Consider the following 11275-nt stretch of genomic DNA (forward strand, 5'->3'; position numbering starts at 1 on the left):
ATGTTATTTGGTGATGATAGTGGAGATATGTTATTTTGGTTTTTCATGTTGTCATTCTTTCTCTGTGATTTTGCCATTTGAATTTCTTTTGTAGTTTCTGAGCTTGTATGAGACTCAAGCCTTCAAGTTTAGGTCTGCTTCTTTTCTGTAAACTTTATGTGCCTTTGTGGTTTACTTTTGGGGCATGAAAAGCTAGTTCATCCAAGCTTCCGGTTCTCTCTCTTTTGATTTTTATATTGGAGTGGCCAGATTGCTTTTGTCTTCAGGAGTTCCCACAGAAGCCCAAGTCAGTTGAGGATCAGATGCTGTCAGGCTTTCTCCAAAGGTCTGGATCCCTCAAGGAAAAATTTTGACTTCAAGGATTTGGGGGTTGGACTGGCCTGGGAGCAGGGCCCAGGAAAGATGCTGGTCTAGGGCAGCTGGTAGCTGTGCCACCTAGCGATGCAAAGGGAGATGGAGGTGGGAAGAGACCCCAAGGGCTCCTGGAGACTGCACTGAGTAGCTGGGTTGGTCTGGATACACAGGATCAGGAAGCCAAAAGGTCAGCCCCCATGTACAGGAAAGAGGGTGGCAGGGAAGCAGAAGGAGGTGAGGATGGGACCAGGCCCCGAGGGCTCCTGGGAGAGAGGCTGGTGGGTTGTGCAGTCCAGGGAAGCAGAGGGAGGTGAGGGCAGGGCCAGGCTCAGAGGGCTCCTGGGGACCTCAGAAGGTACTGGGTTGGTCTGGGTGCAAAGGATCAGGAATCAGTGGTGGTTCCCCTGGTGCCTGGGATGCCAAGACAAGGAATGGGACAGGTCCCAGGCTAGGAGGAAAGACGGGCCAGGGAGATGGGAGGGTGAATGAGGCTGGGTGAGTCAAAGCATGGAGGGTACAATTGACTTACCCTGGAGAGAGGCCTGTAGAGAGAGAGGCCTGTGGGTCGTGCAGGCCCAGGGAAGCAGAAGGAGGTGAAACTTACTTTTAAGAGGATTCTGGTACAAGGTTCAAGTATCTTAAGCCATTGCCCTTCCTAATTCTCGTCTGTTCTCTTTCCATTGTGACCATGGGAAACATCTCAACCCTCATCCCCAGTCATTGTTTTTGTTAATTGTTAAGACATTGTGTTTTTAGAAAATTGGTTTCAAGTTTGTATAATTGTTACTTGCAGGGTATTACAGGCAACAAGGGCCTTTCACACAGGGCAGCCATGTCTCACTCCTGTACCACCTCTTCCTGAATATGGAGGAAAAGTACGTCTTGGGCTGATCCCTGAAGAATTCTTCCAGTACCTTTATCCTAAAACTGGTGTGACAGGTGAGTATTTGACCAGTCTTTAGTAATATATTTAGATGATACCACTCAAATCAAGTCATCCCTTTTTTCAAAAGAAATTTTAGTTAGAGGCAAGTGTCTCTCTCTGAAATTGAGGCTATGCTGGTCTACATGGCAAGTTCCAGGCCAGCTGGGGCTACAGGGAGACCTTGTTTCAAAAAAGGAAAATTCCATATAATGATGAAAACAGTTTCTCTGACTTGTCATTGAAATGAATTTGTTTTGGATTTTCATTTATTTTTATAGTATTGTTTCCATTTGCAAGCCTCTTTGGGGGCCTGCTTGATGCCAGGCATTATTCTAACTGTACAGTGATAGGCGAAGTGGACTAAGTTATGAGTCTGCCGTTGTGGAACATGTATTGTTTTATAAGATAAACAATAAAGAAATTAGCTGTTTTATATACTGTCAGATAATAAAAAACTATGGATAAAAAAAAATAAGGCGGTAGAGGCTATTATTTTGTGTGTTGTGTGTGGATGCACACACACACTTGAAAACAAATAAATAGGACCATCTTTATCAGTTCTTATAGAAAGGCATAAACTTTCAAAACCATGTATTTTTATAATGAATATGATTTCACTTTCATGGTTTAATCCTTAATCTCATGAAAACATTGTTTTTTTTCTTTTTTCTTTTTTTGGTCTTTATGAGACAGTGTCTCCCTGTAATCCCAGTTGTCCTGGAACTCACTGTGTAGACAAGGCTGGCCTTGAACTCACAGAGATCGCCTGCCTCTGCCTCCGAGTGCTGGGACTAAAGGTGTGTGCCACCACGCCCAGCTTCCTTTTTTTTTTTTAAATTATTTATTTATTTATTTTGAGATAAGGTCTTCCTGTAGCCCCAGCTGGCCTGGAACTTACAGATCCACCTCCCTCTGCCTCCAAATGCTAGATCATGAAAAGATAATTTGCAAGGTTTTATTAAACCCTCATTTGTAACCAGCTGGATCGCTTCTCAACCTTTTGGCTAAGATCAAGTGTAGTAACCAGCAGGATTGGAACCTAGGTCCCTTGATTGAGTTGACATTCTCGTACAGTACATACTGTCTTTCTTGGTATGTCCAAATTTTTGCTCTGACCACAGAACATTGGAAGCCCAAGATTTGTTTTTAATTCAAGTGGCTGAAAATAGCATTTCCTTAACTGAAAGTGAAAAAAAGTGTTTTCAGATATCCGTAAATGACTAAATTCTTAATAGGCCTTTTATAGTCATAATTACAATTTACATACCAAATGCAGCAAAAATAAAAAACCTGAACTTTTCAGAAATCTGGATACAATATACTTGAGACTGTAGCTCTTACTCTAGTAATATATCTTAACATTCTTTGTTATTGCTGTTAATTAGACTAAAATGTTTCCCCTACAAGCCTTCTGTATCCCAGCCTAATAACATCTGTTAAGACAACAAGGAAAACACCAAAGAAAGAAAAAAAAAATATATGTTCCAAATCATGGTTTATATCCTTTCAGAATTCATGGCCTGGTTAAATAAAAAAGAGAACTGTATTGGCAGTATTACAGTTCATTGCCTACAGAAATTGAGGATTGTAATATTCAGTACTTTTTGCATGCATATTTGTAGTTTTTTGCTTATTTCCCATATCATTACTATTTTAGTAAAAATAGGCAAGAATGGATAGATTTTTGTCCTGTCCTATATTTCAATAAAAAGGAAGTTTTGCTGGGCAGACTTCTTTAGAAAGGACCCTGATGTCTTTATAGAGTTGTTCCTCTTTGTTGATCTGTTTTCCCTTTGAGGAAACAAAGTTCAGAGATTAGTATGATTGCTGTTTCTGATAGGTTGTAGAGTCATGCATGGTGCAGCTTTCCTTCAGTTCAGATGTTTCTTCTTTTTTTAGGGTTTATTTGATTATTTTTAATTAATGTATATTGAGGGGGTACATGTGATTGCGAGTGCCTGTGGAGGTCACATAGATCCCTTTAGAGCTGGAGTTATTGGGGGTTGTGAGGCCCCTCCCTATGGGAGGGATCAAACTGAGGTCTTCCAGTAGAGCAAAAAGCACTCTCAGTCACTGAGCCATCGTTCCAGCTCCTACATACTGCTTCTTGATCTGGTGATAAGTCTTTGAATCTGGCTGTTTTAAATCTTTTTTTTTTTTAACTTTGCCTTAAAGATTGGAGAGATGGCTCCACAGTTAAGAGCACTGGCTGCTCTTGCAGAAGACCCAGGTTTGAATTCCAGCACCCACATGGTAGCTAGCAGCCTTCTGTAACTCCAATTCCAAGGGATCTGAGACCCTCTTCTGTCCTCAGTGGGCATTGCAGACACTGGTACACTCACATGCAGGCAATACACTCATACACATAAAATTTTAAAAATTTCACTTTGCCTTCAAGTAATCAAACTCAGAAGTATCTTTTATCTTCTCCCTTTTAGGCTTAACATTTGAAATACAACTCTTTCTTCTTTTAGGACCCTACATGCTTGGAACTGGGCTTAGTTTGTATTGTCTATCCAAAGAAATATATGTGATCACCCCAGAGACCTTCTCCACCATAGCAGTAGTAGGATTAATGGTTTATGTCATTAAAAAATATGGTGCTTCTATTGGAGAATTTATCGATAAGCTGAATGAGGTAAGAATTATAAACTCTGTTACCATTTTAGACTACAGCAAAAACACCGCCGTCATCTAGTGATAGTACATGAGTGTTAGAAGAAAAACTACCAAGTCTAGTTAGAGGGATTACAGTTGTGTTGATGTTAGTAATTTGAGATAAAATTTACATCTGCTGAACTCTTCATATTTTTCTTAATCTTTTTTACCATTTCTAAGAACCAAAATATACTTACTTCAGACTCTTAAGTTAAAAAAAAAAAAAACAAATTTATACATGTATGAAATTGTCAGACTAAATTTTTTAGAATATTTAGTTGGCTAGGTGTAATAGCACATGCCTTTAATCTTAGCGCTGTCAGTTGGGATAAATTGAAACAAACAGTATTTCTTGGGAATAAAAAAAAATTAAGTTTCTGTTTTTGTTTGCTTGGTTGTGGGGGAAAGAGTGTCTCATGTAGCCCAGGCTAACCTCAAACTTGACTATGTATATAGTCAAAGCTGGCCTTGAATCCCTCTCAAGTGCTGGGGAGCAGGGTGGCTCTTTTTTTTTTTTTTTTTTTTTTTTGAATTTTGGTACTGGGGATCGGACCTAGAACATTGTGCATGCTAGGCAAATGCTCTACCACTGAGCTCCATCTCCAGCCCATGATATCATTTTGTTTGGTCTTTTCTGTAGCATCCTGAGTTTGAGAGACTATGTACTTGAATTAGGCCACCCCTATTTGTGGGTACAGAAGCTTGGTGGCCTCCACTTCCCCAAAGAACAGCCTCAGGTATGTACCCTGACCCTGCCTCCTCAGCTGAGGAACCATACCTCTCCTAGGTAGATTCCAGAAAGGCCTTTGGGGCTTCTTAGGGTTTTGATCTAGCAGAATGCCTTCTTTTGAGGCTGTGATCTGTCTTCCATCCACTAAAATGTCCTAGCCTCTTGCCCTGGGTATGGCATAGATCAGTAGGTTCTGCTGTCCTTGGACTGATGCCACAAATGAAAATAGGCAGTTTCCCAGGGGCCAAACACCTTAGCAGAAGTCTGCCTTGTCTCAGGAACTAGTCACAGCCTCAAAGAGACAGTCTCAGGGTCTTCCTATAGCCTCCCAACTGGCCTGGAACTCACTATGTAGACCAGGCTTGCCTCGATGTCTGAGATCCACCTGCCTTTGACTCCCAAGTGCTGGGATTAAAGGCATGCACCCAGCTGTACTACTATGTTTTTATTCCCTAAAGGTTCATACATGGACTTTGATCGTATTTACTTTACCCCTCATAACCCTTTCTCCCTCTTCCATTCCTGTTGAACCCTTTCCTCCCAGCAAGTCCCCTTCCTACTTAGAATTTCTGGTTTTATTTGTGACTTACTGAGTTTAATTAAGGTTGCTTGCACAAGCATAAATGGGTTATTTACTAGAGCAAGGGGCAACTTACCTATGGCTAGACCACTGAAGAAAGTTACTCTCCTTCCCCCAGCAACCTTTAGCTGTCTGCCAAAAGCTCCTTAGGGATGGGTGGGGCTTCACGAACCACCCCCAATCTGTTGACCCCCTCAGTCGTGCAAGTAACCACAGCTGCTGTGAATTCATTAGTATAATAATCATGTTATGTCCAGAAGACAGCATTTCACAGCCCTCCTTCCCATCCTCCAGCTTTTAGTTTGCTTCTACTCCCTCAGTATTTCCTGAGCCTTGGAAGAAGTAATATGGTAAATGTCACATACACAGCATTCAGACTGGACTGAGCACTCCCATCACTTATTCACAGCATTTCAGTTAAGGAGTCTGTCACAACCATCACCAGTAATAACAAGTTTCTCTGACCAAGACTAAGGGTAGCACTAATTTACAGGTGTATACATAAATATTCAAAAAGCAATTTGATACCATATCCATTTAGCAAACAACAGCACTAATTCTTCCCCGCCCCTTCCAAGAGCCTGTAACCTCCCGGCCGTGGGCTTTTGACTGTATTTACAGTACCATTCATGAGTAGTCTCTCTTGTGGAATGGACCTCAAATTCAATCAGAAACCGGTTGATTACCCATATAATGGTCATTGCACTATTGTGCCATTGGACATTTCTTGCCTGGAAGATTGGTATTATAGCTTGAAATGTTCCAATCTAGCTAAATCCACTGATGACTTTTCTCTCCTGGCAGCCTACACAGCACCTTCTGGCATTGTGAAATCTTGGCCAGCAGAGGGGAAGCTTCCATCTCAGTTCCATCTTGATTTCTCTGCCCTGCAACTACATGTGGTGTCCTTGGCAATAGGATCTTAACCATGTAATTCTTTTGGGCAAACAAGAGCAATGGCAGTACCCTGTATTGCTTTGAGGCCCCTTACCAACAACTCATAGGAATGTACATCATATCTGGCGCTTGGCTTTTTGTTAATTACCTATGGTTTCTGAGAGCAGCAGTATCCCCCTGTGCAGGGTACCTCTGCTCAAGCTCTTTATAGAATGGTATGTTTCCACATGGCTTTTTCGTACATTCTTAATTTTGGTTAACCCTACCCCCTCCTTCTTTAGTCTTTTTCATTCAGCATGATACTATATAGAACGATATGTGCACTTCCCCCTATGTGTGGGTGTTTTCACAAATGAAGGTTTACTGAAGAAGCATAAAATGAATGTTTTTAGTACCATTAGTGACTTCACTGACCATTGTAATAACATAATTACAGCAAAAAATTGCTCAGCTAGAAGAAGTAAAGCAGGCAAGCATCAAACAAATCCAGGATGCAATTGATGGAGAGAAGGCGCAGCAGGCGCTGGTTCAGAAGCGTCACTACCTTTTTGACGTTCAGAGGGTAAGGTCATTTGTTTGAATTTCATATATGCAAACTGTATTTACATCATTTGCACCCTTCTTCCCCACCTCCAGCTCTTTCCCCGGTCCCTCTATCCACTCCACCTCAATTTTGTGACCTCTAATCAATCTGTTGTGTTGTTCTTTTGTGGATGCTGTGGTCAAGGCAGGATGCTGAGGGGGATGGGGGAGGCAAGAAAACATGCTTTCATGTTTTCTTTTGTCTACATAAAAAAAAAAAAATCACACCTCAAAGGGGATAAGAAATAGTTTGTTCTACCAAGAGGCACTCCTCTCACCATTTGAGCCGCTTTGGGGAGGTCACAGGATCTGTATTTGAGTGTGGACTTCACGGCATAGCCGTTAATATGGGAAGCCCACCCTTCTGTAAATAAACCCCTACCCTATGCTCTGTTAAAAATGATAACTAAAATATTCTTTTAAAAGACGAAATAGTTTATTCTAGAGCCAGATATGGACTGTGGCCTGGGAATACAGATATAAGTTGTCCCAACTACTACATTCCAATGTAATAGTTTCATGGAGTTTTGGTTAGGCACATACATTGGTGGAAACATTTAGTGGGCAGGTTACAGCAAAGCAAGGAAATCTGTACTTTAGGCCTTGGATATACAATCAGATGAAGATACTTGGGACTTTGGGTTGGTGGGACCTAGGGGTCTGTATACATTCCAAAAGAAATGTCACAAGGATGTTGGGCCCCACACAGAGGTGGGTAATAGATGGCACTTTAGGGGCTAAGATAATCTAAGATAATTTAGCTCTGGATCAGCAACTCGTCACTGAAATTTTAAGTGTTTAGAAAGATAGTAAACCTAGAATTAAAGCAAAAGACATTGCAGAAATGAGGAACTATTATTTTATGGGGAAGTTGGGAAAGGTCTCTGATGTGAACAGAGACCTGCAAGAAGTAAGAGTACAAGTTGTATCAAATAACAATACAACTGTTGGTTTCTGGGGAAATAGTGATCAAGGCAGAGGAAAAGCAGCTGAAGTTGTTTTCTGTAATCAAGGAAAAGTCAAGATGCCAGCATAGCTAAAGTACAACAGGTAAGTGGAGAATTAAAAGGAAGCAAGAAGAGCAGAGCCAGGTGCTGCAATACATAGTTCCTGCTTCTGTAAGGACTCGACCTACCTAAGATGCGTTACTGTTTTCAGAAGTCGACATTTTGGCTATCTTATTGTAAATAGCCTTTAAATAGGTTTGGGATGCCTTTAAATAGGTTTAAGAACAGATCCTTAACATGGGCTTTGTAGCCAGATTAACTATTCAGATCTTGGCTTCACAGTTCATTCCATAGCCTTGGGCAACTTCCTTAACTTTTGCCTTGGTTTCTCTGTAAAATGGATATACTGATAACCCATGATGTGCTTATAAAACTTAACTGAATTGGCACAGATTTAAAACGTAGTAGGTTCTCAGTAAACGTGAGCTATCATTTAAGTATTCAAACATTAATACAAAGACAAATATATACAGCACCATTTATAGTAGAAAAGATTGGCAGCAACGTAACCTTACTAGACCATCGTTAATGTGAATCGTAGGACACCACAATAGGGAAATCCAGAGTAGCTTAGAATCGAAATGAGTTTGTATATCATAGTAAAAGTAACGTGTGTGCATGCATAATCTGTTGTGTTCATTAAATATTTCTGGGAAGAAATATAAGAAATACAGGGAAATGATAGCTTATGCCCATGCTTCTAAATACATATTTTTTTCAACACTTGCTGTTTTAATTTTTGGTATATGCATATATGCCTAGCATATTAAAAGATGTTCACAAAAATTACAAGCAAGAAATGGGGAATGCTAATAGGCAAAGTCCTCAGAAGAGAGGTATTCCTTTTTGGGCAAACTGTTCACCATGGTCTTAATTTTCCCTCAGAATAACATTGCCATGGCCTTGGAGGTCACTTACCGGGAGCGGCTACATAGAGTATATAAGGAGGTGAAGAATCGCCTGGACTATCATATTTCCATGCAGGATATGATACGTCGAAAGGAGCAAGAACACATGATAGACTGGGTGGAAAAGCAGGTGGTACAGAGCATCTCTGCACAGCAGGTACACGATCTTTTGTAGCTTCTGAAGTTGGACTGTATCATGTGCGACAAGCATGCGTTGATACTTTTTCAGGAAGAAAGAGCTGGCAAGGAGTCTGTAACCTAAGAAACAGGTGACTCTGGGTTTGGGGGTTTATTATTAGTTGTTGTGTATGTGGGTGGCTATGTGTGCCATTGTGCACGTGTGGTGGTCAGAAGATGACTTGCAGGAATCAGTTCTCTTCACCCTTTGGATCCCAGGGATCGATCCTACTCAGGTCTTCAGGCTTGAAGGCAAGTGCCTTTATCACCATCTCATCAGCCCCTGGTGTTGGTGTGCCGGTCTCTGTCTCTCCGTGGCTGGGAGTGCAGGCAGGCTCTGCAGGTCGGCGGGTCCGCGGTGGCCGTGGCAAGTGCAGACTCTGCGCCAAGCTGCAGGGGGCTCTGCGCCAAGCTGCGGGAGGCTCAGGCTAGCTGCGGGATGCTCTCACTGTGCCCGCGGGACGTTGGCCACCGTCCCACGAGCCAAGGCAGGGAGCGCAGGAACGGCGAACGCAGAAGCTTCGCGAGTGAATGTTGACGGAAGGACAGCTTCTTCCTGGAAGACTGAATCACAGGCTGGTCCCAGGCGCAGTGAAACACAACTCAGCTCCAGACAAATTCAGTGATACAACTCCGCTTTATTAGGGTGAAACTAGATTTATAGTGTGGAGGCAGTAGCAAAAGCCTCAGCTGATAGGTGCTCTGTAGTATGCTTTATTTACATGTGGCAGTGGGCTTTTATGCTGTCAGACAGTGCCTGATTAAAACCTGGTAGTTTCTATGCCAGAGGTCATGTTTCCAATAAGGCATCTGTGGTGGCCACTTCAAAGTGAGCCAGGAAGAGAGTAGGAGGCGCCCCGCTGAAAAGGGGAGTCTTTCCATTAGGCGCTGAGCCAGCTAGCGGCTATCTGGACATGGAGAGACTGCGACCCTAACAGCAGGGTTCCCCAACACCCTGGCTTTTTTTTTTTTTTTTTTTTTTTGATGAAAAATCTAAAGATCCTGCACAAATGCCATGAAAGCTTTCCACTCAGTATTTGTTTAGCAAAGATTGCCCACCTGGCAGGACAAAGGCACTAGAAAAGCCACTGAGAACCTACTGGTTGTGAAACCCTTGCCTATGTTCTCTCATTTGGCTGGGTGCCAGTAATCAATGCATTTCTCTAGAGCACAGTGTTAAACACATTCCATGTCTTTATTTTCAGCTTTCAACAGAAGTATTTTCTATTGAATTGTATTTTTGGTGTTTAATTTATGTATTATTATTTGATCCTTCTCAGAGTCATAGTATATTTAGACATTTCTAGACCTTTTCTGCATAAAACAGAATTCGGAAAACCGGGCGTGTCACAATTTGATGGATTATAATATGTATCCTTTTGTTTTGGGTTTTATTTTTTTGTTTTGTTTTTTTGAGACAGGGTCTCTCTGTGGCCCTATTTTTAAATGTAGAAAATACCAAAAAAGTATAGAAAAGACTGATAATTTTTATTCTTAGCATTTCTATATTACTAATGGTTGTTGATTAGCCTTTTTAAAGGATCTGTCATCTACAAAAGCATCATGTACAGGTGGTTATAAGAATGTCTGACCTCAAATTATTTGTAGGTTTTACTCATAAAAGCTGTGAGCCAGAAAATTTTAACACTTAATATTTGCTTTTAAAATAAATTGCATCTCCCCTGTGTTATGTAATTAATGTATTAATTTCACCTCTAAACGTTTCTAGTAAGCTTTCCATATTAAGCCAATAAGTTCTGGTCTATTGAGAACTGTCTCGTAAAATTATGGTATTTAAATGCCAAGCGTGGGGGCTGGAGAGATAGCTCAGCAGTTACGAGCACTGACTGCTCTTGCAGAAGACCCAATTTCAGTTCCCAGCACCCACATGCAGCTAACAACCATCCATAACTCAAAAAGAATAAATAAAATGTTTTTTTAAAAAGATGCCAGGCGTGGTGGCGCATACCTTTACTCCAAGCACTCTTGAGTATCAGGCCAGCTGGGGCTACAGGGAGACCTTGTCTCAAAAAAAAATTTTTTTTACTTAAGGTATTTATACCCTTCCATGTTCTTATAAGGCCTAACTAGATTTTTCTTTCCTTTTCACAGGAAAAAGAGACAATTACCAAGTGCATCCAAGATCTGAAGCTACTTGCAAAGAAGGCTCAAGCACAGCCTGTGATGTAGGTGTATCTGTCGCAATTGAGACATCCAGAAACAGTTAACTAATGGAAATTTGTCTGCGAGACAGTTTTTCTGTATTGCTGTCTATTGAAATTAGTGTACCTTTCCTAAGACATCTTCAAGGTTCATCTAGTGAATTAAATCTCTTGGCCAGTCAGATATTTCTGATCCTTACTCTGTAATTTGGACTTGGTGCCTGACTAAAATCACCAAGTTACAGTTTAAATTTATAATTATACTGTCTTGCAATAAAGTGAGAATTGAAACAAT

General features: G+C 41.2%; 1 protein-coding gene across 1 annotated transcript in view; it reads left to right on the top strand.

The window, feature by feature from the left end:
* The window catches only part of Atp5pb (ATP synthase peripheral stalk-membrane subunit b), a 23973-nt gene extending 12698 nt beyond the window's left edge, over nt 1–11275 (top strand). Inside the window, exons 3-7 of the mRNA XM_008833947.3 lie at nt 1148–1293; nt 3754–3917; nt 6581–6706; nt 8619–8798; nt 10931–11275. Of these exons, the coding sequence (XP_008832169.1) occupies nt 1148–1293; nt 3754–3917; nt 6581–6706; nt 8619–8798; nt 10931–11008 (694 nt within the window). The 3' untranslated portion in view covers nt 11009–11275. The remainder of the gene's footprint in view (nt 1–1147; nt 1294–3753; nt 3918–6580; nt 6707–8618; nt 8799–10930) is intronic.

This window comes from Nannospalax galili, unplaced genomic scaffold, assembly GCF_000622305.1.
Source record: "Nannospalax galili isolate Female #2095 unplaced genomic scaffold, S.galili_v1.0 scaffold475, whole genome shotgun sequence".
NCBI classification, from domain to species: domain Eukaryota; kingdom Metazoa; phylum Chordata; class Mammalia; order Rodentia; family Spalacidae; genus Nannospalax; species Nannospalax galili.